This window comes from Orcinus orca, chromosome 14 (assembly GCF_937001465.1).
Source record: "Orcinus orca chromosome 14, mOrcOrc1.1, whole genome shotgun sequence".
Lineage (NCBI taxonomy): Eukaryota > Metazoa > Chordata > Mammalia > Artiodactyla > Delphinidae > Orcinus > Orcinus orca.
The window spans coordinates 45,087,319-45,113,860 of record NC_064572.1 but is presented as its reverse complement, the minus strand read 5'-3'; the positions used below and the strand labels follow the sequence as shown (position 1 = coordinate 45,113,860).

At 39.7% G+C, this 26,542-nt stretch overlaps 1 protein-coding gene across 20 annotated transcripts in view; it reads right to left on the bottom strand.

The window, feature by feature from the left end:
• The window catches only part of WASHC2C (WASH complex subunit 2C), a 56,139-nt gene that overhangs the window by 29,060 nt on the left and 537 nt on the right, over positions 1 to 26,542 (bottom strand). For 12 of the 20 annotated variants that reach the window (XM_033412153.2, XM_033412158.2, XM_033412168.2 and 9 more), the window contains exons 3-17: positions 25,792 to 25,956; positions 19,407 to 19,469; positions 17,466 to 17,639; positions 14,684 to 14,777; positions 13,231 to 13,292; positions 11,959 to 12,006; positions 9,829 to 9,939; positions 9,185 to 9,272; positions 8,478 to 8,549; positions 7,625 to 7,743; positions 7,094 to 7,154; positions 5,331 to 5,390; positions 4,761 to 4,934; positions 1,991 to 2,118; positions 866 to 952 (exon numbers count right to left, since the gene is read on the bottom strand). In XM_033412153.2, the coding sequence (XP_033268044.2) occupies positions 866 to 952; positions 1,991 to 2,118; positions 4,761 to 4,934; positions 5,331 to 5,390; positions 7,094 to 7,154; positions 7,625 to 7,743; positions 8,478 to 8,549; positions 9,185 to 9,272; positions 9,829 to 9,939; positions 11,959 to 12,006; positions 13,231 to 13,292; positions 14,684 to 14,777; positions 17,466 to 17,639; positions 19,407 to 19,469; positions 25,792 to 25,956 (1,506 nt within the window). The remainder of the gene's footprint in view (positions 1 to 865; positions 953 to 1,990; positions 2,119 to 4,760; positions 4,935 to 5,330; positions 5,391 to 7,093; positions 7,155 to 7,624; positions 7,744 to 8,477; positions 8,550 to 9,184; positions 9,273 to 9,828; positions 9,940 to 11,958; positions 12,007 to 13,230; positions 13,293 to 14,683; positions 14,778 to 17,465; positions 17,640 to 19,406; positions 19,470 to 25,791; positions 25,957 to 26,542) is intronic. The other 8 variants (XM_004283382.4, XM_012538102.3, XM_033412166.2 and 5 more) reach the window with 4 other exon arrangements.

Genomic DNA, 26,542 nt, shown 5'->3' with positions numbered 1-26,542 from the left:
GATGATGAAGAAGCGGAGAGTGCAGGATAAGACCAGAGTGTGAGGCCCCATCATGCTCTACTTATGTGTCAGGAGTTTGGCTTAACTGGACTTCACTTAATTCCTATCTTCTGCACACTGGCCACCAATGAAATATATGCCTCAAGATTTTATTTCCATCAACAGTGATCCCTCTACCTCCAAAGAGTTGTATGCTCATCCTGGCTATAAGTGCAAAATAACCACAAGAGCTTAACCCAGAGTTCGTAATTTCTTGAAATTACATATAAATTTCTGCCATGTTCCCACCTTTCTCTGTGAAGGGGATTGATTACTGCCCATTACACATTCTCAGATAGGTCTCCGATCCCTTAAAACCCTGGCCTAAAGTTAGCTCTAAAAGGATCAAGGCCTGTGGAAGTCAGAAAAAGCAGTAACGCTTCTGAGAGTTGTCCCTGCGTCACTGGAAAGGTGCTTCTAGGCAGGGCCCTGGAGGACTGAGGCTGTCTGCAAGGCAGTGCCAGCCCACAAACTGTTAACAGTCTATGCCCACTGTTTAGTGAGACTACTGAAAGAGGAAGCAGTGTGTTGATTTCTGTTCTCGTACAAGCACCTCATTACATTATGGATCAATTAATAGCCTAAAATATGAGTATCCTGAATTTTCCTCCCAGGAGATTCACTGGATTCAAACCCAACAGTGAAAGTATTGTATACATGTTGCTTTCTATAGACCATGTGTTCTCAAAACATTATTTTCAATGAAAGAACTAAAGTACTTAATAAGCCTTATAACTCTACTGAGAACACCCTGAATCAGAAATACTTTCCAATGTCATATCCATGAACTATTTCCCAGAACTAAGAAAAAGAATGAATTCCTTACCTCAGAGTCATCCTCATCTGAAAATAAACCTTTGTGAGTTTTTGTTTCTGACAACGGCTTGAGATTTTTGCTGGAAGGGAGGGTAACCTTTGTTGGGAAAAAAAAAAAAATTGAGAGTTAACAAGCCAGACACCTGAAAATGAGGGTTCATTCACTCATTCATTCAAAAGATGTCCTGAATCTCTGCTAGGATAAGGTCCCAGGCCATGCAGCAGGGGAATAAAAACATCATGGACCTTGGACATGTATCAAGTGCATATAAAGAATTAATGCAAAAAGAGAAGTACCATGAGAAAGAATTTTAAAATTGGTATATGTTAGGAATGAAAGAAGAAACAGTCCTTGTAAAGTAAATTTCTCAGGACAGACAGGACCTGGACATGGGAGATGGTACAAGCAAGAACACTCCAGGCAGAGGGAACTGTGAGAAAAGAGAAAAACAAGATAAAGCAGAGGGCACATCTGGGGGATCGGGGTAGGACAGACTGCCTGCCTCATACAGTGCACAAGTGGGACATGTACCTAAGCTGGAACCTAAGGTGGGCATCCTAGGAGCCTGCTGGGTTCTGAATGCTGGCACCTAGGTGGTCAGAGGCAGAGAGGGTCAGGGTTTCAAGCTGTGCAGGATAGCAAGGGAAGGGACAGCAGCCAGAAGAGCTTAAAGAGTGATGGAGATGCAGCCTATTGGCCAAATACAGGTCAATTTGAATTACGATGTTAATGGATCATAACATGTCAAATAGCGAATCTATGATCCTATAGTGATACTAAAAAAGCAGGAAAGAAGGAGGAGAGAAAGCTCTTCTGTTCAGAAGGATGCCAGCTAATTAACAAAGAAGAAATGGTAGAAGTAGAACCACATTCTTCTGTTTTCCCCGCCACCCAACATGATAACTGGTTCAGGAAAAGATCACCAGTGGATGTTAAGACCACCGAGGAAGGCAAAATGCAACAACTGCTGAATCTAGGTGCTAGTTATTCGGGTGTTTGTTGTATTCTTTCAACTCTCTGTACATTTGAAGTTTGCTATACACTTGAAAGGAACAATACTTCCCTCTGGGTTCCAGTGAATTAACAAGATGCCCCAAATCTACACTCCCGTGTTTAGTCTTCCCTCCTGCTTACCTTTTTTTCTGCTCTTTCTTTATTTTCATCTGTCTGACTTACAGTAGCCTCTGGCAAAGCTGCCGCTTTTTCTTTGAACAGATCTCCTTCCTCATCGTCAAAGATACTGGCAGTGGATTTGACTTTGTCTTTAGAAAGAGACCACAGCATAAAATTACACGGAGGTCAAAAATCCCATCACGAAATTCACAGATTAAAAATTCTTCTCTCCCAGGGCTTCCCTGGTGGCACAGTGGTTGAGAGTCTGCCTGCCGATGCAGGGGGACATGGGTTCGTGCCCCGGTCCGGGAAGATCCCACATGCCGTGGAGCGGCTAGGCCCGTGAGCCATGGCCGCTGAGCCTGCGCGTCGGAGCCTGTGCTCCGCAACGGGAGAGGCCACAGCAGTGAGAGGCCCACATACCGCAAAAAAAAAAAAAAAAAAAATTCTTCTTTCTCAAAGAATAAACAGAAAAAGTATGTTATTGCTTGATTAGTTACAAAGAAATATTAAGTGGACTAGATTGGAATTTTTCAAAGAACACAACAGATACTCCAATGAAACGCAGGACAGACAGTTTAACCATCTGGCTTACACCCTTATCCAAGAAGCAGTACCTTATGCTTGGAGTAGTTTGGACTAGCATAAAGGGTAAAAAGAGACCTACAGAAAGAAAGATCATTTAAGAGTCAACTGCTCTAGGAATCTGAGAAGTGACAGTTGGCTCCTGCTTTTAAAAAGTTAAACTGGGACTTCCCTGGTGGTCCAGTGGTAAAGAATCCGCCTTACAATGCAGGGGACGCAGGTTCGATCCCTGATCAGGGAACTAAGATCCTACATGCTGCGAGGCAACTAAGCCTGCGCGCCACAACTATTGAGCTCACGCACCTCAACAAGAGAGCCGCGAATTACAGAGCCAACGCACCCTGGAGCCCACGCGCCACAACTACAGAGCCCACGTGCCCTGGAGCCTGCGTGCCACAACTAGAGAAGAGAAAACCTGCATGCCACAACTACAGAGAAGCCCGCGCACCGCAACAAAAGATCCCGCATGCCTCAACGAAGATCCCACGTGCTGCAACTAAGACCCAACGCAGCCAAAAAATAATAAATAATAAAAATAATAAATCTTTTTTAAAAATTAAAAAAAAATAAAAAGTCAAACTATACAGAGGCATATAAAAACAAAAACTGAAACCTCCCACATAATCCCACCTGCCCACCCAAACAAGGCCAGCAGGAACAGTTTGATATACATGCTTCTAATTTCCACAAAAGATATACTAACATGTTAACTCTAGTTATTCGCAAATACGGCTAAATAATAAATAACACAATTTGAAGAATGTGTCTTATGATTTGCATTTTTCACTCAATGTACCTAGGGTATCTTCCCATGTCAACACACAAAAAACTCATTCTTTCTCACAGCTTCACAAAATTCCACTAAATGGAAGGACCATAATTTACCCTACTGATGAATATTTGGGGGGATTCCAACCTTTCGCTACCACAAGCATTGCTGCTCTGAATGAGGTGTGTGTCACTGAAATAGGGCACTGACTCACGCATGTCCCAGGAGAACAGCAGCTGTCAATGAAAGCGGCACCAACTTACTTGTGATTCCAAATCAGTTAATCCCACCAAGTGAGAGCCCTTCCAAGCCACGAGAGGCACTTACTCCTTTATTCACTGTCATTTCAGTCGGCCTAGATGTGAGCGTAGTATGTGTCCAGTTTGCACTCTTTCTAAAACCCGGCTATTACTTCCCTCACATTCCTGCTGCTGTCCTTACTTTCACACCTACTGCTGGAAAAGGAGCTAAGTCCAGAGACCCTGCTTCTCGATGCTTCCTGGTCCATCTAGTCCTTAGGAGAAAAAGCCCTTTGTTGCTCAAGTTGCTAGAAGTTGTGTGCACCTCAGTGGTCTACCCTTCTTTTCTAGAAAGACAACCAATAAACCCAATCCTTTGCAACCCATGGACAAGCAATCTCTACCCACCAGGGAGCCTGTCAGAAATGCAGAATCGCAGGCCCCACCCTAAACCCAGTGAATCAGAATCTGCATTTTGACAAGAGTCCTGGGCGAGACATCTGCCATTAAATAACCACTGATTCATAGGAGTGAGTTCATGAACAAGCTGGCTGAAATTTGAGGGGAGAAGAAAGGAGAGTGCTGAAGTGGCCAAGGAGATAAAAACCCTGTTACAGAAGGGAAAGTCAAGGTCACCTGGGCTTTCTGGTACAGAGCGGAGAAGCTGGGAACTAAACAGCTAGCATGAACGTTCTGCTCATGCTCGTGTATTTTCCTAAGGACTCTGGAAGAAAGTGTGATTAAAACTTTCTCTCTAATTGAAAAGGTCAAAACTAGCATCTTGGGCAGATATTAGAGGGGAATAGATTTCTCTCTAAATAAGAAAGATAATTCTAGTAATTAGTTTCCAAAGCAGGAAAAATTGGTCCATAAAATACAGACCTCCAAGGCACCATAACTATCTAAGTAGAGATGAGACAACTCTGACAGGAATGCTCGAGGAGGGATTCTGGCACTGCAAGAGATAAGGAACTAGATGAACTTCATGCCTTTTTAGGTCAACATTTTTTTTTCTTTTCTTTCTTTTTTTCTTTGTCTGCACCACACGGCTTGTAGGATCTCAGTTCCCTGACCAGGGATTGAACCCGGGCCACAGCAATGAAAGCCTGGAATCCCAACCACTAAACCACCAGGGAACTCCCCTAGGTCAACATTCTTTATTTGGCTAAACTTCCAGAAACAGAGGATGGAGCAGTACCTGTCTTGGGAGGTTTGCTACGGGATGCTGCAAAAAAGTCATCATCATCGTCGTCATCATCAAAGAGGCCAGCAGGCGCTGGGAAGTACGAGCTTTTCCCTGGAGTGGGCTGCTCGGGCTTCTGGGCCTCCTTCAGTGACGGAGCACAGGTGGCACCAAACACATCAGTGTCCCCTGTGGGTGGAGGGACAGGACAAACCAGCTGTGAGCCAGGGTGGGTGCACTTCCTGACTTTACAGGAGGGGAAAAAAAAAAACAGTACCACCACCAAGAACTTGTAGTTTCAGTTCATCCACAAAACACATTAACAGGACCCAACAACCTCCAACCTTTACTGATATAGAATGTCCCACAATGCAGAATCAACTGATCACTCAGACCGAAAAAAGTCCAAGGCCACTGATTTCTAAGGTAATATGAGCTAACACAGGTTAAGTGAGCTCTCACTCTTAGATGCCCTCCGAAGTTCTTCATACTCTCCTCCCCAGTCAGTCCTTTGAAGATGACAATCTTAAAAATGACAAAACAACAGGTATATAGTTTTTAAAAACAAACTCTAAGTTATGATACCTAAAAATACAGAAACAGCTCCTGCTGGGATTTTCTTTCCAGGTTTGGAGGATGAAGATGCTACAATGAGAAACAAAGAGATAACATTTCAACAGAGAAAACAACTTTCCTTGTTAAATGCACCTTCCTAAAATATGTGCAGTACAATACACAGCTAATAGGAGAATTTTAAAACTTATTTTTCCTAAAAACAAATATCATGTATTAACGCACATATGTGGAATCTAGAAAAATGGTACAGATGAACCCGTTTGCAAGGCAGAAATAGACACACAGACATAGAGAACAAACGTATGGACACCTAGGGGGGAAAGGCAGGGGTGGGATGAATTGGGAGATTGGGACTGACGTATATACACTAATATGCATAAAATAGAAAACTAATGAGAACCTGCTGTATAGCACAGGGAAATCCACTTCGCTGTACAGTAGAAACTAACACAACACTGTAAAACAACTATACCCCAATAAAAAAAAAATTTTTTTAACTAATTTTCCTAAAAGAGCCATTTTAAAATTCCTTAGTATCATCTTCTCTACCAATGTCATGACTTTTTTCCTTGGTATTAAATCAATCTAGGCTGTGACTCCCATGGAAGATCACTGACTCTGGGCAGGCTATAACACTGGGGTTGGCTGGGGAGGCCAAGGAAGATGTAGAGCACAAATGGGGGAGGCAAGGGACAGAGCAAGCAGGGCTCAACAGTTCTGACTCCATCCAGTCCAGTTGGATGAGAATAAGCAAGTAAAAAAGAACAGCAATGGGCTTCCCTGGTGGCGCAGTGGTTAAGACTCTGCCTGCCAACGCAGGGGACACGGGTTTGAGCCCTGGTCCGGGAAGATCCCATATGCCGTGGAGCAACTAAGCCCGTGTGCCACAACTACTGAGCCTGTGCTCTAGAGCCTGTGAGCCACCACTACTGAAGCCCACGTGCCTACAGCCTGTGCTCCGCAACAAGAGAAGCCACTGAAATGAGAAGCCTGTGCACCACAACGAAGAGTAGCCCCCGCTAGCTGCAACTAGAGAAAGCCCGCGCGCAGCAACGAAGACCCAACACAGCCATAAATAAATAAATAAAATCTATTAAAAAAAAAAAAAAGGACAGCAAAATATCGGAGATGTCAGTGACAGAAATGAAGACAAAAACAGGAAAGCAAGAAACTAGGCAAGTCACAGATGCCAAAAAGTGGAGAGCAGGAACCTCAAGACAATCAGGTCAGCCAGCATCATAATAAGTCTAAAATCTGACAACTTGTGGCCTGGGGAGACCAAGTCGCTTAAAATAACTCATTCCCAATTCCCAAGAACTATCACAGACCTAATGGAATAAAATTTTTAAGTTTTTAAATAGCTTATGAATGCTTTTTAAAAATTCCACAAATTATTCTAATGCACACTGGGCTGAGGAATTACTGATTTCCAACTTATGTGCAGAATTTCAGAAATGTTTCTTTGAACTAAATTTGATTAAATTAAAATATCCTCAACACTGCTGGAGTGTTTTCGCTGGTTCACTTTGAATTCTCTAAGAAAGAGACAAAATTGTGATGTGGGTTTACAGATGGTACTTTTTGTTTTTTCCAAGACATGAATTAGTGTAAAGGAACAGCTTTTAACTAGATCAAGGTGAACACAACAGCTTCCTGCCTAACAGAGAAACAAGGTTTGGGAACAACTTTAGGGGTTCCATCTCCTGATGGGAAGTAACCAGTTCTGGAAATCTGTGCATGAAGAAGCACAGGCAGCATCAATCCACGCTCACCTTCATTAACAGAGGCTCGAGCTCCCCGATCCTGAGGGGCATCCATGAAGAGGTCACTCTGCTTGTAATAAAGTAGACAACACAGTTCAAAATAGCAGAGGAAAATGGAGCTGCAGTAAAGATGTCTAAAGAAAAGTGCCTTGTAAAGTTTAAAGCTACATATTTACTGTTCTGTCAGAAAATCAGTTCCATAGTGAAGACTATGACAGAATCAGACCCTGGAATAATTTAGGTCTGCCCAGGAATTAAATACAAACGTGGAAAAAGACAAAAGACAAGGTAAGAAACAATCACTTAACCAAGTAAATTTTCCACTGTTAACACTCACATCCTCTCCCTATTTAACAAAGGGCATCAGGATACAGTATTTCCTCATTTTGTGATTCTTAGTTCAAAATCTCCTAAAATATGAAAGTAGAAGCAACTTCCAACTAAGAAGCCATCCTTCCCTTACTAAAGGAACTAACTGTATTTCTTCCTTGGGTACACGTGACACAGCTATGGAGAGCTTCGCTATTCCCGCCGACTTACCTCCTCATCCTCATCATCAAAAAGTCCCTTCCCTCCGCTGAACAGGCCACCTCTAGAGCCAAATGGTGAGAAGTCTTCATCTGTCAGCTTGGGGGGTGCGAATAAGTTATCTTCTTCATCTAGCAAACAGAAAGAAATGTTTTGCAGGGAGTATTAAAGATGGGCTTAGAACCCCAGTTCTGGGGATTAACCTTTATAACACCTCCAAAACTGGCAAAGAGTTTATCTAACCATATGTAACAAGGACTACTTGAATGTTGGCCGTCTCAGGACCTTCAGACAAAAACTCATTCAACAGTTCACTGAATCCCTTAAAATGCTCTTTGGTTTCCCACTCTCAAGTCTGTAAATGTCTGGGGCAAGGTAAACTCTGCAGGCAATTACTTTCATCTAAATTTCTCCTGAAGCAAGTCTATGCTTCGATTGCCATCCAAGACCTATTCCACCAGAATCTGAGGGACAGAGAGGTAGACTGAAGAGAGAGCTGCAGATTGAAACAGTCCCAGGTGGAAACATAATGGACATTACCACTGAATGTTAAAGGGTCTGATATAATATTCCTTATTGAAAACAAATGCTAGAGCTCCCTAGTTTCTAAACGTCTACAGAAGTCTAGAAAGACAGCTAATAGATCCCTATAAAATCTAGTAATTCAAATCTTTAAAGCATTTTAACTCCACACTCACTTCTCCCCACGCCCCAAAAGCATGCTCTTAAATGCTTTCAAAAAGTGTACAGAGACAGACCTCATTTGTCAGCACTTAAACAGGCACTTTTACAGATCACATAAGCAATATTCCCATTCCCGAGTCAAGAGCCTCCTAAAACAAGAGAATTGAGGGGAAAGGCTTACCATCTGAGGGAGTTTTCCTTTCCTTCTTCTCTTTCAATGTCTTCCGAGGTTTTGCTTCCCCTGGGGATAAGCCTTGAAGAATATTTCACAGTTTGAACAATACTCAGTCCACCCTTAGTATTCACTTACTGACTCTTCACACACATCTGCCATCCTCACAACTCCTAAGCTAAGAGCAAGACATTCAACTTTGTATCTCAGCTCCACCTGAGCACCCCTCTCAGTGCCTTACCCAGAGCAGACACTCAAAAAGTGCCTCTTTTTAAGGCAGAAAGCTTCAGCTACCATACCAGGGTCACGTGCATGAGAGGACTGCACTTGCTGAAAGACTTCTGACATCTTTCCACTCTGTTAAATCACTAGAATATAGTGTATGGTACATTTTTATCTGGTCAAAATAAAATATAGGAGTAAATATTAAGCCAAGGATTCTTCATCTGGGGCCCGTGGTTCTCTGTGGTACCCATTAATCCCACGAAACTGCATATATAGATGCACATATGTGCATTATTTGGGAGATGGGCTGGGGGTGGGGGTCCACAGTGTTCAGTTATCAAAGAGTCTATAAGCCAAAAAAGATAAGAACTACAATTTAAGCCTCTTGCGCCTTAGTAATTAAACAAGGAAGTCTACACTCAGTGAAGCCCAGCAGAGGGTCCTACACTTCCCCACTGCCCCTTTAGCTCATCTCGGTGGCAGTGACATACTTGTTTGCTCCTCTTCCACCCGGCTTGCAGCATCCCCTTTGATCCGAGCTGCCAGCTCATCGGCAAATGACGTAGGTCTACTTTTTTTCTACAGGCAGAGAAGACCAAAAGAATCACTTTTTTGTAACAAACTAGTACAGTTTACTTTTGGACACCTAAGAAAACTATGTAAACAATGGCAAAGAAATTGAACTGGTGAGAAATTAAGGTTTAACTAAATAAATGTAAACACATGCACCCTATACAGATCACCTGAGAAAGAAGACTCAGTGTTCCTTCAAAGGGAGATCTCTTTATTTCCTTATTTTTTTTATACTTCACTTTAATATATGGTGGTTTTCTTATCTAGATCTAGATAAGAAAACTACCATGAAGTGCTTGGTGGGGGGGAGTATTAGGATCTTAAAACTCTGAAACTGAACATATTTTGAATGATCTAACTTGTAAAATCTTAACATTTGGAGAAGAAAGTGGTACTTGTAAGGCAACTTGGGATGCTCAACCATTATTTCCAAAAGTGTAAATGAAATTACAAATAGGATGCAAAATGAGACAGTTACAAATATAAATGACAATAAAAGGAATGAGTACTAGGTACCATTTCTAAAACCTTGCCAAGCGATAACAACTATAGTCTTTCTTACAGGTCTGGAATTTTCTTCAATGTCCTCAGTATCTTCCTCCTCCTTCTCAGAGTCAGCGAAAATGTCACAACCATCATCATCCTCTTCTTCATCACTCATTTGTGCAGTGTGCTAAAAGTATAAACCACCAGATTAAAACTATTAGATGCGGTCATCAAGCTGAAAAAGGGATACTGCCACTTAGCCTTCAGACTTCTCCTTCAAATTGGGAACAACAAATAATGCACCTAAAGTTATGAAGCAGTAAATGTGCTAGAACAAATAACACACGAGATTTATTTTCAGTGCAATAGCAAAAGATTGAAATAATAAAAATGTCCACCACTAGAGAAATGAATAAACTAAATAAGTGTAGCCTTATCTTAATAAAAATACTAACAGCCAAAAGGAATAAGCTGTAACAATTGGAGAGACATCCAAGACCAATTAAGTGACAAAATAGTGAATGATAAACCCCGAATGATATCCTGACCACACCCTGACACATATACAACACCACTTCTATGAACACAGACATATATTTGTGAACGCAAAGAACAGCACTTGGAATATGCACTCCCAGATGATAACGCCAGTTATTTCTGGAGACTGTGAGGAGATGAGGATTAGATGACTCAAACTTAGTCTTATGTGTTAAGTTCTAACTTTTTACAAAGGCAGCCACTGGTACGTAAAAATTGTATAATTAAAAAAATTTTTTTTTAACATGGAAATCAATAAACTGTGCCAGGCACTATGCTAAAAGCACTTTTTAAACTAATTTAATCCTTAGAACTCTGAGGTTAGCAGTGGCACACACAACAAATCTATCTTTAACAATACAAACAAATGGTTCCACCAATGCTTTTAATCACCATACTGTATTATTTGAAAAACTGTCCAGGGACTTCCCTGGTGGTCCAGTGGGTAAGATGCCGTGCTCCCAATGCAGGGGACCCAGGTTCAATCCCTAATCAGGGAACTAGATCCCACATGCATACTGCAACTAAGGAGCTCGCATGCCGCAACTAAACATGCTGCAACGAAGATCGTGTGTGCTGCAACTAAGACCCGGTGCAACCAAAATTAATTAATTTTTTAAAAAACTGTCCGAATTTACAGATCTAATAGTAAATTCCATAGAAATAAATACACTGTACAGAAGGATTATTAAAATTATAAACATGAGCCACATTTGTGAACACAACTGAAAAAACTACAAGTAACAACCAAAAAGTGCTAAATCTTTCACTTGATAATTGGAAATTTTTGTGAAAAAATATTTCCGAATTAGGAAAGTGAAATGCAAATTGGGATCATCTCAATATACCACCGTACATATACTATGGTATCAAAAATCATAATCCCAGTGCTGATGAGATCCTGGGAAAATCATTATGCATGATCTGTTAATCTGAAGGTCCATTAGACAGTAGTATCAAGTAACTCTACACCACCTAATTCCTAAGGAAAGAGTTCACAGAAGGAAAGGATTTTTATGTATGAAAACACTGAATGCAGCATTATGTCAAAAATTAAAATTTACAAATAAACTATTTCCCATACACGTTTAAAGACTACAACAGTATTACATATGTATGTTAAAAAATACAGACGTTTACAAAGCAAATTACAAAGACTATTTAAAATGTCAAGGAACCACCTGTGACATGTTAATATAAAATAACAGAAAATAAACTATGCATGTTATGAAAAGAACATGTCCTTAGAAGGATATACAAAAATTAAGACAACAGTGCTAAGACAGTAGGATAATAAGATTTCCATTTTTGCAGTGTTCCTTAGCCTTACTGCTATATTGTCTCAAATTTTAAAACAGGAAAGGTGTGTTCATGTGAAAAATTCAGTTTGGGTAATCAGGCCTTGTTTTATAGGCTCCGTTTCTCAATTTCGTTTTTTACTTCTTTGTTGTCTAAGAAAAATGAAGATAAAATATAAAGCAAATGAGAAAAAATATACAAGAGGGTAGTTAGCCTAAAAACATGAAACATTTGAAGGAAACATGAATAGTTGTAAACATGAATAAATCCTCACTTTCCCCTAAGTCATTCAAAAGTAATTTCAGCATAGATTTAGTATAAATGCTATGCTTCAGTTAAAATTTAAGTCACTTCAACATATGCATCTTACCCGGTTTTGATCATTGTCACTATGATTGGCAAAATCTTCATCTGACTCCTATAGGAGAAAAAAAAAGAGGCTTTTTTGTTAACACAGGCTTTACTTGGAAGCACAGAAATGATCTCGGGTCTAAGTCTCTGGGGTAGCCAACACTGGGTCTCTCTGTACCGACTACTAGTCACCTGACATATCAAGGTGCAGATAAGGTGGAGAGTTGGCAATGTCGCCAAGGACTATTCCAGTTAACATGTCAATTTTGTGATTCATTTAAACCTCTCTATTTGTTCATATTGATCTGCCCTATCATCTCTAACCTTTGGATTTAAAGTAAGAGTTGCACATTTAATTAACTAAATTATCAAAAGTTGGTTTGCATTATTTTACATTTTGGACTACGTTTTCTATTTTCCCTCTAAGTAGGACAATTAATTCATCAGGCCCAAGAAGGGAACATGAGTACTTAATATGAGTAATGAGGTAAAGAGTTGCTTCAATGGCTAAAAGCAAAGGATTTAGCTAAAGACAATCAGTTATACAGCAAGGTTATTTTAGAAAAGTTTATTTCCTACTATTAGGTTTTTTTTGTTGGGAGGGCTGGAGGGAGGAGGACAGGAAACGGAGACTGTGGAAACAGAGAAGAGGGGAGCACACATACAAAGCTGTCTCCGTTTATAAATCAACACTCAGGGACTAACCTTCTAAGGGTTTCTGCCCTTTGCAATAACGAGTATTCCATTTAAAGGAACAACCCCAGATACAACAGTGGCCAAGGCCCACACACCCTGAGACCGTAGAGCAGGGAGTCAGATCATGCTCTGTGGGTATGAAGATGCCAGAGGCAGCAGCAAAGCTAACATGTAAGTGGATGCTTTCAGGATCCTTCTGGTCTAGAAAGTCTTTATAGTAAAAGAAAGTTTTAAATGTGGACTTTTTCCCTAGAATTACTCAAAGACAGAACTTACTCAAAGACTGTATCTCAAGCAGAGATTCCACCGAAACATCTAAGCTGCCACCCTCAAAATATATTGGCAAGAAGAGAATTTGGTGGGGAGGTGAGAGGGTAATGGTAAAAGAGATTAAAGCAGTTTTCCTTGGTTTTTGTATACACGACAAAAAGGAACTCCCACCCCAAGGGGAAAAGCTTCAGAATATGGCTTCTGTCACTATTAAAAGATTTATGTAAACAAATTGCTAATTCACAAATATGTTATTTATTTAGCCCACTAAACACACCCTAAGTTTCCTGCCCACCATGACCTGGACACACCAGAAAGCCCTTACCTCTTCTTCATTCTCTTCTTCACTGTCCGCAATACTACCACGATCGCTGCCTACTGAACCTTCTGGTGAGAAGAAAGATAAAGGTTATCACCAATATTCATAAGAAAAGATCCTTAGTTCCCTTCCAAGATCACAAACCACCATACACCAGCATCTAAAGATTTTGATAAAACCATCTATACCCATTAACTGGAATTAAAAGTATCTTCACTATAGTGAGGAATGGAACATTTACATAGCCTCAAAGTATCACCCCACAAGATACTTATTAGTTACAAAAAATATATATTAGTTACAAAGAAAAAAACTGGTTTGCACTCCTCGAAGATGTTGAGGTTGTAAAAAGCAAAAAAAGGCTGAGAAATGGTATCAGACTGAAAGAAGACTAGAGAGATTTGACAACTAAATGCAGTGAGTGGATTGGATTCTGAAACAGAGAAAAAGAGAGACTATAAAGAACATTATTGGGACAACTGGCAAAATTTGAATATGACTGAGGATTAGCTAGTACTACATCCAGTTAAAATTTCCTAACTTTGATAATTATAGTTTTTGCTGCTGTTGTCGGAGAACAGTCAATTGGTGACTTTATTTCATATAAAAGTTACATCTAAAGAAGAGGTTGAAAAGTCAAGTATACTTGATTTGTACATACTTGCCAAGTCTCACAGAATTCAACCACTTTGATAATTTTTCTATTAATAAACAAGATAGACATATTAAAAGCCTCACATCAAAGCCCAATAGACATGTCCAACCAAGATGACAGATGTGCAAATGAATATGCAGAATATGCAGCTATAAGAGAAAGTTCTTATTCTTAGAAAACACACACAGAAATACAGTTGTCCCTCGAGGGATTGGTTCCAGGACCCCCTTTACACACACACACACACACACACACACAGATACCAAGATGGCATAGTCTGCATATAAACTACACGCACACCTTCCCACATCCTTCTCCTGTATACAGCCTTAAATCATCTCCAGATTACTTATAATACCTCATACTATGTAAATGATACATAAATAGTTGTAAATACAATGTAAATAAACGTTCTGTAAATAGTTGTCTGTGCGTGGCAAATTTAAATTTTGCTTTTGGAACTTTCTGGAATTTTTTATTCCCAAATATTTTCAATCCAGGTTGGTTGAATACATAGATGCAAAAACCCATGGACACAGACTGCCAACCATACAGAGAAGTAAGAGGGCAGGACGTCTGCATGATGTCTCCCAAACAGGTTCAGAAAAAAATATTATGTATATAGGGAAAGAATGATAAAACAAATGTGGTGAAATGTTCACAAGTGGTAAACCTGGGTAAACAGTATGTGGGAGCTCTCTCTACTAGTCTTCCAACTTTAATGTACAGTTTGAAATTATTTTAAAATAAAAAGTTAAGATATAAATGTTAAAAGCAACAAAGCTATTTGGTGCAAAAGAGTACCTTCACTAGATAGCTCTCCAAGACCTACATCTTCCTGCTCCATGAACAGCTTTGACCCAATTAAATAAGGTAAAGGACGGTCAATGTATAGATCCTGTAAACAATGAAAGGGAATAAGCCATTAAATATTTAGGTTGAAAATAAAATTAGGTATTCCATTTGACATCTTGTTCCATCCACCCAAAAGTTACATAATGAAAGTGGAGAATAAGAAACACAGCAGGATTTTTTTTTTAAATCACTGATTAAAAAAAAAGTTAAATCCTAGGTAAAGATGGCAAAGTAAAGCTGAATTACATAGAATCTCCCTTCTCAAGTGCCTTATTAACAAAAATGGCAAAGGCTTGCAAAAGGTTTACTAGCAGTAACCTTTAGCACAACTTCATAGTAATATGCCCAAAAGGAGGAGGACCAAGGAGAGAAACCAGAAATTCTGGCAACCTTTGATGATGGTAAGCTATCTTCCTCCCCTAAAATTCAACTCTGGTGAGCAAAAATCAACCAATCCATCAACCTCAAGAACCACGTCCTAAATTTGGAGAAGCACACTGAGGAAATAACCCAAATGGTTTTATGACTTGAGAAGGCAGGTGGGTAGGGGGACATGTGTACAAACAGGACACAAGTAAGGCACAAAGGAAGGGAATGGAGGAGGACTCCTTCACCCTTCATCAGGGCAGAGACACAGGAACACGGAACATAAAGCATGGGCTAGATGAAAAGAAACAGAGTGGCAACTAGGCAAATATTCACAGTCAACATAATTAACTAAAGGAATGTCTCCAACAGACTGATGAGAACCTACCCAGCAGAAAAAAATAACCCAAAGAAGAGAATAATAATATGCCCCAGAGGTTCACACTGTAGAGTTTAGAGAAATGAAATTGGTAAAATAAGACCAGATGATAAAACAACAAAACAAAATGAAGGATACTGTCTACAGAATAGTGCATGTTGGAGATCCTTCCACTGCAGGCCATCACACACATCAAAAATTTAGAGTTAAGAAAGCACTCCAAAAGAAGAAGTAAAGGGCTTTCCTGGTGGCACGGTGGTTGAGAAACCGGCTGCCAATGCAGGGGACACAGGTTTAAGCCCTGGTCCGGGAAGATCCCACATGCCGCGAAGCAACTAAGCCCATGTGCCACAACTACTGAGCCTGTGCTCTAGAGCCCGCGAGCCACAACTACTGAGTCTGCATGCCATAACTACTGAAGCCCACATGCCTAGAGCCCGTGCTCCACAGCAAGAGAAGCCACCACAATGGGAAGCCCGTGCACAGCAACGAAGAGTAGCCCCCGCTCGCCACAATTAGAGAAAGCCCATGCGCAGCAACAAAGACCCAAAACACAGCCAAAAATAAATAAATAAAATTAATTAATTTTTTAAAAAAAAGGGAGAAGAAGTAAAACTGTCACTGTTTGCAGATGACATGATACCATACATAGATAATCCTAAAGATGCCACCAGAAAACTACTAGTGCTAATCAATGAACTTGGTAAAGTTGCAGGATACAAAATTAATGCACAGAAATCTCTTGCATTCCTATACACTAACAACGAAAGATCAGAAAATTAAGGAAACAATCCCATTCACCATGGCAACAAAAAGAATAAAATATGTAGGAATAAACATACCTAAGGAGGTAAAAGACCTGAAAAAAAAAAAGAAAAGAAAAGAAAGCTCTCCACCCTGGGGCAACCTCCCATCTTCACAGTGAGGCATGGCCCTTTGGCCTTAATATCTCCTCCCTATAGAAAAGAACCTGGGTGCAGGGAAGAACAATTCTGATGCTTCACCAATGACAGAAAGCTTGGGAAGGTTAGTGTAAAAGATACAACAGCAACCAATTTAGTGCAAAGAAATGGAAGTGCTAATTGAGCTAACTGTTCACTGACTTAGGAGGCTTGTTTCCAAAGTCCTCCTGTAACAGAGAAAGTGGTGTGTGACGTGGAAGTAGCAAGTGTGGCCCAGGCAATACATTTCCCAGGGTCTGCTGCTGACTTCTAAATCCCTATAGTGAAAAAGCAAGCCGGCGAGCATATCATGGTTAAAGGATCAGCCCCAATTTGGCACTATAAGCTCAAATCGGAAGAGAAATGTGCAGTGAAATGAAGGACTAGAAGAGACTGATTTTGCAGCATGTTTCCATTCACAAGGCACTTATGTGTCACAAGGATTCTCAAAATCAGTAAGGCGACCTCCTGTGTTTACTACTGAGCCTGAGAGAAAGTAACAGTAAAACAATAAACATCTGCTAATAGTTTCTTCGTGAACACTCATAGCAGCTTTATTCATATTGGCCAAAACCTGGGAACAACCCACATGTCTTTCAACACTTTGGAGGTTCCCTCTTAGTGCAAGCTGCAGAATGTCAGGTTCCCAACAATCCCTACCTCTCACGAGCCTCCTCATCCTTCAAAATCCAGTTCAAATCTCATCTTCCTCCTAATTTCCCCAGCTAGAAGTCAGAGCACTTATGATGGTGACTCTTGTAAAGCCTCCTCTCTCCCACCATCTGGTACTGCTGTAATAAGCATCCTGAGAGTAGGAACCATGTTCTGCATCTTTGTACTCCCCCAACTTGGCATGCTAGTACCTAGTAAGTGCTCAATCGATGCTTGTGTACAGCAAATCTTTCTGATCGATGGAGTCAGTATGAGACTGCTAAGTGACATCCTCACTTCCTGGAAGTGAAGTCCATGTCTTACCAATTCTGTGCCCAAGTAAAACCAAAACCCAACAGGTGCGACAATAAATATTTCAACTGAATGTCTTTACCTTTGGCTCAAGGATCAATTCCACCCGCTCATTAGCATCATCTTCTTCAGAGTCTGAGTTTCCTGCTTTTATATCTAGTTGCTCAAATGCACTGTCCAACACTTGTAAACCGTAGTTCACAGCCTCCTGGACTTTAGGAATCAGATCTACTTCTTTCTGTTCCCGGGTCTTCTCCTAGGAAAAAATACTGTTCAGTAAGATCTCCAGTATATTGATACCACCCTAATAAAACACTGGGAATGTTTGCTAAAGCCTAGACTCATGCTCCAAAAAACCCCCCAAATTTTAATTAAAAATGTTAAATTCTTAACAATTTAAAATGTTAAACAATTAAAAACATTAAAAGTCAGATTCTGCTGAATGCCTCAACACAGACTTTGGAGTGGTAAATCCCAAGTTTGTCTATGCGTTGAACACACACCGAACTACGTAAGGTCCTGGAGCTTCAGGTTCATCATCTACAAAAACAAAAGCACAACTATGGTGTGGTGGTTCAGCTTTTATAGGCTATGTAAAAGAATCTTAATAATGAATGGCACACCACAAGACATCCAGGGGCACTTCACCTCCCTGCTACTGGAGGAACGAAGGGCCTAGACTTTCAGCTTTGCCATGGCTGTATCCCACTGACCTTGCTTAATGATCCTTTGGACAATTTTAGGAGTTAAGACTTAGAAGAAAATACCCCAGCCAGAGATGTCATTTTTCAATTACAGCTAAAAAAAAAATAACTGGACAATTATGATTATTCTATAAACTTGTTTCAAACCAAGAGAGGGTCAGTTTCATCTCTAATCTATCCTGTACATCACCCGAGAACAATGCCCCCGACCCCGACAAAACTCTGTACACATCACCAACCTGCTGAAAATATTCCACAGGTCTCCACTTCCTATAACAGCAGCTCTCATACACTCAACTGTGTCATCAGTTGTAAGAAATATTGCAAAATATCTTTAGTGTCATTTCCCTTCCTCACAAATATTCTAGAAGTTGATACATAATTACAGAAAGAACCAAACCATAGTGTTGTTTTGACAGCCAAAGGGGAAAATCTGAAGAGTAGTTTATACTACCTCAAGTGTGGAAGTCTTTCTGATTTAGCTTTTTTGTTTTGGCTGCATCTTTTCTGCACTCTGGTATGCTTGATTCTGAGTTAAATAGCTAACGTTGTACTAAGTGTGTGAAAACATGCCTGTGAAATAAATATATAATGGATGTTTTAAAAATAATTCACTAAATAGCTGTCACCTTAAAATTGTCCCCTGACTTGGTATAACCAGATACTATTGCACTTAAATGGTTAGCAAATCCCTGAGTACTATTAAAAATAAAGATTTAAAAAAAATTTTTTTAAGGCTAGAAATAGGCAGAACTGTAGCTGGTTTCTAATATCCTTTCTTAGTCTAACATCTTCATATGTTACAAGCAATATGGCTTTCATCTTACTTTCATTTTTAAACTGGTAGGAATAAGAATCAAAGCAGCCACGAGAGGACAGGGAAGCACAATCTTCAAAGAACTCACAAACTACAGCCCAGCATGGCCTACATTTTTATAGCCCTCACGGTAAGAAAGGTTTTTACATTTTTAACGGAGGAGGGGGAAGGGGAGGAGGAAGAGAAGAAAAAGAAGCGAAGAGACGTAGGTCAATGCGGCCAGCAAACAAAATATTTATTATCTGGTCCTTTACAGAAAATCTCTGCATACCTCTGCTCTATTCTTAAGCCAGAATTCAGGAACTTAATCTATACATTTCTTAATACACTAAATTTCACAAACAAACTAAAGAGTTCAATTGTTGGGCTGTCAGGAGCAGCTTTTCCCATTTCCCCCCGTGTCCATCTCCCTGCCCACAATCCCTCCACCAGCCACATCACAAATCTCCACCACTTTTCTTCTCGAAAGGAGCCCAACAGAAGAGTGATTTAATGCAAGTACCTGTTCTGGTTTTTCTGCCTCAGGCTTGAGCACCGGCTCCTCCACTTCTTCATCATATACACGCTAAATACGGAAGCAAATTCAGTTTGGAATGGTCAAAACAGCATTTGGAATCAATCACAACGTAAGAATTCAATACACAATTTAGAAAAGACAAAGATGGGGAAGAAATGATTATTCAACAAATCGCTGAGGCCGCTGGTCAAGGGCAAAAAGCAAAGAACAGTAGTCAACTCTCCCAAAATTAAGTTTAAAAAAACAGACACAAATGACTAGGAAACATGAGAAAAAAACCTTCAATCTCATTGTTGACCACAGTCACAAAAACAATAATAAACTGGTGTTCACACTTTCTTGTTTAATCTAATACTTAATGCTGACAGAGCAATGTTACAGGTACTTAAATGTGAGGCTATGAGAATACCAAGTGGTAGAACCTACCTACTAGGTAACAAGAGCTTTAACATTTTGCACAGTGGAAACGGTAAAGGTAAGTTATATTAATCCTGTTGCTTAAAATGGTTGCTAAATTTTTATTATCCCATTTATAAGGAAATAGATAGGCCAAGCCCACCAATGATTTGCCAGAAGGCCAGGCATGGGACTGACCCATACAGCTGGAGCAGCCAGCCTCTCTTTTCCAAAATAGATCTATCACTCTGGCAACTCATTGTAATTTCCTTTTTTAACTATATATTGTTGTTTAAACTTCCAAAGTAAAACATTCTCATTATAAGTAGTGCAACGATGAAAATGTTCTGGAATTAGATATTGGTGATGGTTACAAAACTTTGTGAATACACTAACACTTATTGACTTGTACACTTTTTAAAAGGGTGAACTTTATGGTATGTGAATTATAAGTCAATTAAAAATTAAAAAGTCAATATAAAGATATAAGTGAAAGAGATGTGTTTAAAAATTGTTCCATCCTTGCCTCCAACCAAACCCTCAGAATAAGCAGTTTAAGCTTGGTGTGTGCTCCTCTATGCTTCCCACATAGAAACATACACAAATATATACAGACATATGCACATATTCAGAGTTCTCCCACTCTTCCTGCTTCTAAATAAAAATGCACTTATACTATACAAATTCCTCTGCCCCACTTTTTCACTCGATATTTACATAAACCACTTTCTAGGTCAATGCAAATAGATTTGATTCAATCCTTTTTATATCTGCACAATATTCTATAGTGTGAACTTGACTATGATTAATTCAATAATTCTCTATTAGGGAACATTAAGGAGATTTCCAGTTTTTGCTGTTGTAAATAAACTGCTGTAAACATATGCACATATACTAAATTCTTAGGCCCTGGATCTTTTATTTCTATAGGCTTCCCCAAAATAGGATTGCCAAGTCACAGGACAAAACTGTTTTTTAGGCTTAATAGCTACCTCCAGATTTCTGGCCACAAATGTGGAGCAACTCACACTGTCCCCACAACATATTCAAGTGCCCACTTCCCAGACCTTTGCCAGCAGTGGAACCATGTTACCTACCTTTTAAAAATATCTGCCAATCTGATTAAACAATGTTACTTTTATTTTATTTATTTATTTATTTATTTTGCGGTACACGGGCCTCTCACTGTTGTGGCCTCTCCCGTTGCAGAGCACAGGCTCTGGACGCGCAGGCTCAGTGGCCATGGCTCATGGGCCTAGCTGCTCCGCGGCATGTGGGATCTTCCCGGTCCAGGGCACGAACCCGTGTCCTCTGCATCGGCAGGTGGACTCTCAACCACTGCGCCACCAGGTAAGCCCAACAATGTTATTTTTAAATGTTCGTATCTTCTAAGCCAAGAATTCTACTTCTTGAAATTTAGTTCCAAGAAAAATAAATACAAACAATAAGATGCTCATGGCATCAGATTTATACTGCAAAGTCACAAACACCAAATCTGTAATTCTATGCAATTCCAATCAAAGTGCTAACAGAATTTTCTGGGTAATTTAGCAAGATAATCCTCAAATTCACAGAGGAAAGAAAAAAGCCAAGGATAACCATGATAATTCTGAATAAAAAGAAGTCACAGGGATTTGCCCTATTAGAACTTACTAGAAATCTCTGGCATTTAAGATTGTGATACTGACTACGGCAGATAAACATAATAAAAGACAGAGGCAAGAGACAGACCCACAATTACATGTAAGCTTGATTTTATATTCACAAAAACACACATTCATACATATAAGTCACTGAGGAAAAGAACTACACAATAAAAGTTATCCATATGGGAAAAAAATATGCATGCATTCATACACAGAAGTCAGTGAGGAAAAGAACTACACAATAGGGCTTCCCTGATGGCGCAGTGGTTAAGAATCCGCCTGCCAGTGCAGGGGACACGGGTTCGAGCCCTGGTCCGGGAAGATCCCACATGCCATGGAACAACTAAGCCCAGGCGCAGCAACTACTGAGCCTGCGCTCTAGAGCCTGCGAGCCACAGCTATTGAAGCCCGCGCGCCTAGAGCCCACGCTCCGCCACAAGAGAAGCCACTGCAATGAAAAGCCCGTGCACCGCAACGAAGAGTAGCCCCTGCTCGCCGCAACTAGAGAAAACCCTTGTGCAGCAACGAAGACCCAATACAGCCGAAAGATAAATTAATTAATTATTTTTTAAAAAGAACTACACAATAAAAGTTACTCATATGGAAATGAACCAAATGAAATCCCTACCTCATATTACATATACCTGCACCGATATACATCCACACAGATATACTCTCCAAGTAAGAAGAAGAGTAAAAAAGGCAGAGATACAAAGGAGCCCACACCCAAAATATTTAGAGTTAAGGGAAAAAATGGGAGTTGGTGCCTTTTAAGCAAATATGTCAAAATAGTAAAATCTGTTAATGCAAGGTAGTGTATATTATTAGCATTTGTGGTTATTATCTGTTCTTTTCTAGACACATGAAATATTTTATTTAAAAAAATTGATGTCGGGAGATTGCTAAATGATAGGCACATAATGAAATAAAAACAATAAAAATTAAGTTCACAAGATCTTACAGATGTGTTAAAATGCTTACAAAATACACTAACATTAAGAAAAATGCAGGCTGCCAATATATAGAAAAGGTTAAAGTTATATACATACATATATACTCTTAGAAAGAAATATGCCAAAATGTTCAGTGGCTGGTTAATTTGGGGTGGTGGAATTATAGTTGATTTCTGTAGTTTTAATTTTTTCACACTTTAATACTTTTTATATATGCCAATCTCTCCTACAGTGAGTGTTCATTACTTTTATAACAAGAAAGGAAAACACTTAAAGCCCAATGTCTGCATGGAAAATGGACTTGGAATATACATGTCAAAATGTTAAGAGGCTCTCCTTTAACATCTGAAATTTCAGATGATGCTTCTTTTTCCATACTTAAAAAAAAAATTGTTCTATAAAGCCCAGAAATTTGGGGAGCAATTTTCAAAGGCAGGAAGAAATAAAGTAAATAAATCTTAAAATGGAGACTTTAAGACAAGGCAGCTACCAAGGTCACTTCAGACTTTAAATAGTGAGACCACTTAACCTAAAAGGTTGAGCTTCATGCTGAGGTCTCAACAGCATTAACACCCTACTTTTTCTACTGCTTGTCATTAAAAACTACCTCACAAGAGATCAGCACCCTGTGGAAAGCCAAACATGACATCTAAGAAACCAACCAGCAAATACATAAAACCCATGGGATCTTTCGAGGCTGGCCAGGACCATGCATCTCAAGTACTCAGTACACAGCAGGAAATCAATGCTAACTTCCTTACCAGTTTCACCCAACTCACAGCTTCATGGGTTTTTTGATCATTTTAAAATCAGGTAGCCATTCCCAGAACTGTTAAATATCTTTGATATTTCCCCTCAAAGCATCTTTTCCTCATTTGGGGAGATGAGGTAAGAGTTGAAGGTGGGGAATTAGAGAGAACGCTGACGAGGGGCTGAGATTTCTTAACATGTTATAAACAGCCCTGGTTCTTTTCACTTTTGTGATCTCTCATTAATTCATTCAAATATTCACTGAGTCCCTATGTATCAGGCTCATGCTGAGCCCAAGGAATACAACATTTAGCAAAAATATGGGGGTTGATTTAGTAGCGGAGTTCAACACATCGAATCATATCAATAAATGTAAAATTACAATCATGGGAAGTGCTACTAAAGAAGTCATTAACTAGGTCACTTAATGTTTCAGGACAAAATTCCTAAATTAACAGATTAATGAAGCTTCAAGAATTGTACTCCCTCCAAATAACACACTGATGCACTGGCCACTGTTAATCAGCATTTATCCTCCTTCAGAGTCCCCTCTTGAGCCTTTACTAAAGGCACTAATTTCTCTTGCCCTGGAAAGTCCTGATTGCTCTTCAGTTTCACTAACTGTAATGCAGTTTGCAATCTACTGGCTACCTCTAGGTCAATTACTAAAACCCAGAAACCTATGACTGTGCGTATCTTTCCAATAAACTACCATGAAACCAAATGGCACCGTCATTTAAGCCAGAATTGTAATACATGAGTACTGGCCAGGGTTTGAAGAAAACACATGCAAAGTCAAATCACTGCCAAATGTATTATCAGCAGGTAGTTTATTTCAGAGTTTTATTAAGCATTAGCCATACTCAACATCATCATGCTCTACCACAAATGGAAAAACACATAACACATGGCATTATAGGGAGGTCTGGGAAGCAGTTTGATTTGGCAGTGGCAACAGGCACATCTAAAGGGGAATTTGGCTGCAGAATGGCAGGGGAAGAGGCATAAGGACCAAGGGGATGGAGAGATGGATGGAAAGTAGGGAATCCAAGAAGTGAACAGAAATAAAGAACTATTACTAAAAAATAATCAACAAAAACAAACAAAAAAACCACCCACAAAAACTAGATTATAGGAAACTCAGAAGCTAAGAAAACTTGGCCAGAAAAGAAGAGCTAGAGAAAAGAAAAAGAACTGAAGGTTATGATTCAGAAAAAGAAGCTTATGATGCCCCTCACCCCCAAAGTATCAGTCGGGTACCAATCCAATACCAATGTGGTACAGGCACATCAGGTACAAAAGAAGCCTCCCAATTCTATTCCTTGCCCAGTCTAGGGCTGCAACACTGACTGCAGAGAAGAGCTAAGCACCTGATCCAGCAAGAAAGGTACAGAATGAGAACAACAGGTATATTCAAAAGGACACGGAATTCAGCATGATGAAAAAGTGATGGGGCTGCATACACCAGTAAAGTACAGATGAGAGTCCTGTAAACTGCCTCTTCTAATAGGAAAGATGCTCAGGACCAAGCATGGACATTCTGTATAGACAACCAGAAAATGACTACAGAGTTGACGAGAATATTTGTTACATTTTAAACCTACTGGTAAAGAGATATTTAAGATATATCTTAAATAAGATATTTATTAAGATCTTTATTTTACACACAGCTTCCCCAAAAAGCCTAGTAGTGGCATTTCAACCTGAACTACTAAAAATGTACAAACATGCTGCATAAGATACCTGCGTGACAATATTTAGTCTCTTCTTAACAATCCTAAATCGTGGGCTTTGTATAATCTTGCAATTTTTGAAATCTTTTTTTTATTACTTTGTATCTAACAATCTCAGGAGATAGCCTACTTTACTAATTCTCTTTTCACAGATTAATTAACACTGATACTGAGAAAGTTAGCCGCCCTATGAGAAATACAGACCAGCTTAACTAAGCTTCCTCTCCATCCTCTGTTATCAATCTCCCCTACAGTCACTGGGCTCCAGCCACACTTGCTTCCTTTTTATTCTGGAATTACACTATTATGGAAGATTGTTATTTTCTCTAAGGAGGGGCTCTGTCTAATTTACCTATGTATTCCTAGAACCTAGCACCTAGAAATTCGATAAATACATAGACAAAATAGCACTTGGGTTAAAGCTCAATAATCTTTTAGCAATAATCTATGGCATAGGTTCAGCCATCATAACAAAACGTTACTTGAGAATATTCCAAGTAGACACACACATGCCTTTAATGTAACTTATCAGGACATAATGGATACAATCAATAACCTGATGGTGTCCAGAGGATCAGACCAGGTGTATGGCTTTCCTTACAGAGCATGCTCATAACAAAACTTGTTGGAGTGCCATGTAATTCAGCAGTCTACACCAAAACTAAAAATCAATGAAAACACTGGAATATGAAGAAGTTTTATCGTTAGGTTTTTTTCAAAGGCTTGAAAAAAAATAAACTTTACTAATAAAAAGGGGGGACATCAATCACCAAGAACTACTACTTCACCAAAATTTTAGAGAACCTAATAATGGGTCACTTAGTATCACAGTGACTCTTGCTCCTTCTAACAGTATTATTTTTTATAAGTCTGATGTAACTAAGTAACTCACGTTCTCAATGAACTGGGTATTAGACAGCATAAGGAAGTCATTGAAGACATTATGTAGTCGACAATCTGTGGCTTTAGTTTCCCGAATTAGTCCATCCACTTGTTTCTTGATTTCATGGGTCCTAGAGATAGTCTGTTGTGAGAATTCCTGTAGAAACTGTAGTAACTATTTAAAAAACAAACATACAGTAGTATCAATATTATATGCACCTATTCTGCGTGTCAAAACAGAAAAGAACCCATTTCCTTTCGCCTGTGTGTGTGCGCCCGTGTGCTGGAATGTAAAAGGGATGCTGCTTTTGACAGTACAAAGACCAAGTAGCATCAAAAAACATTAAGAAAGCTCATCAGAACAGTGTCAATGAGTCAATGGATATTTGCTATATCGTTTCTGGAGGAATTTAAAAGTCCTTTTTCGTTGTCATTCTTCAGGGATCAGAGACAAAGGGAAAAATAACAAACCACTACTCTTACCCAAAAATCCTATTCAAATGGAACTTTGGAATCACAGTTCTGAGCTTATTGGGCACCCGGCCTAAAGAGTTCCACTCAAGGATATCCATATACTGGTTTGTCTACCGCTCCACTCAGTCCAGGTCCCAACATGGAATAGCCTAACTAGTACCATGTAAGCCTGCGAGGGGGCGGAAGCCGATCCCCGCTCAGGGTGGAGTTGGGCGCCTGGCTAGAAAACCCAAACAAGGAAGGGCCGCAGTCCAAGTGGGAGCACTGAGAGGGCTAAGATCAACCAG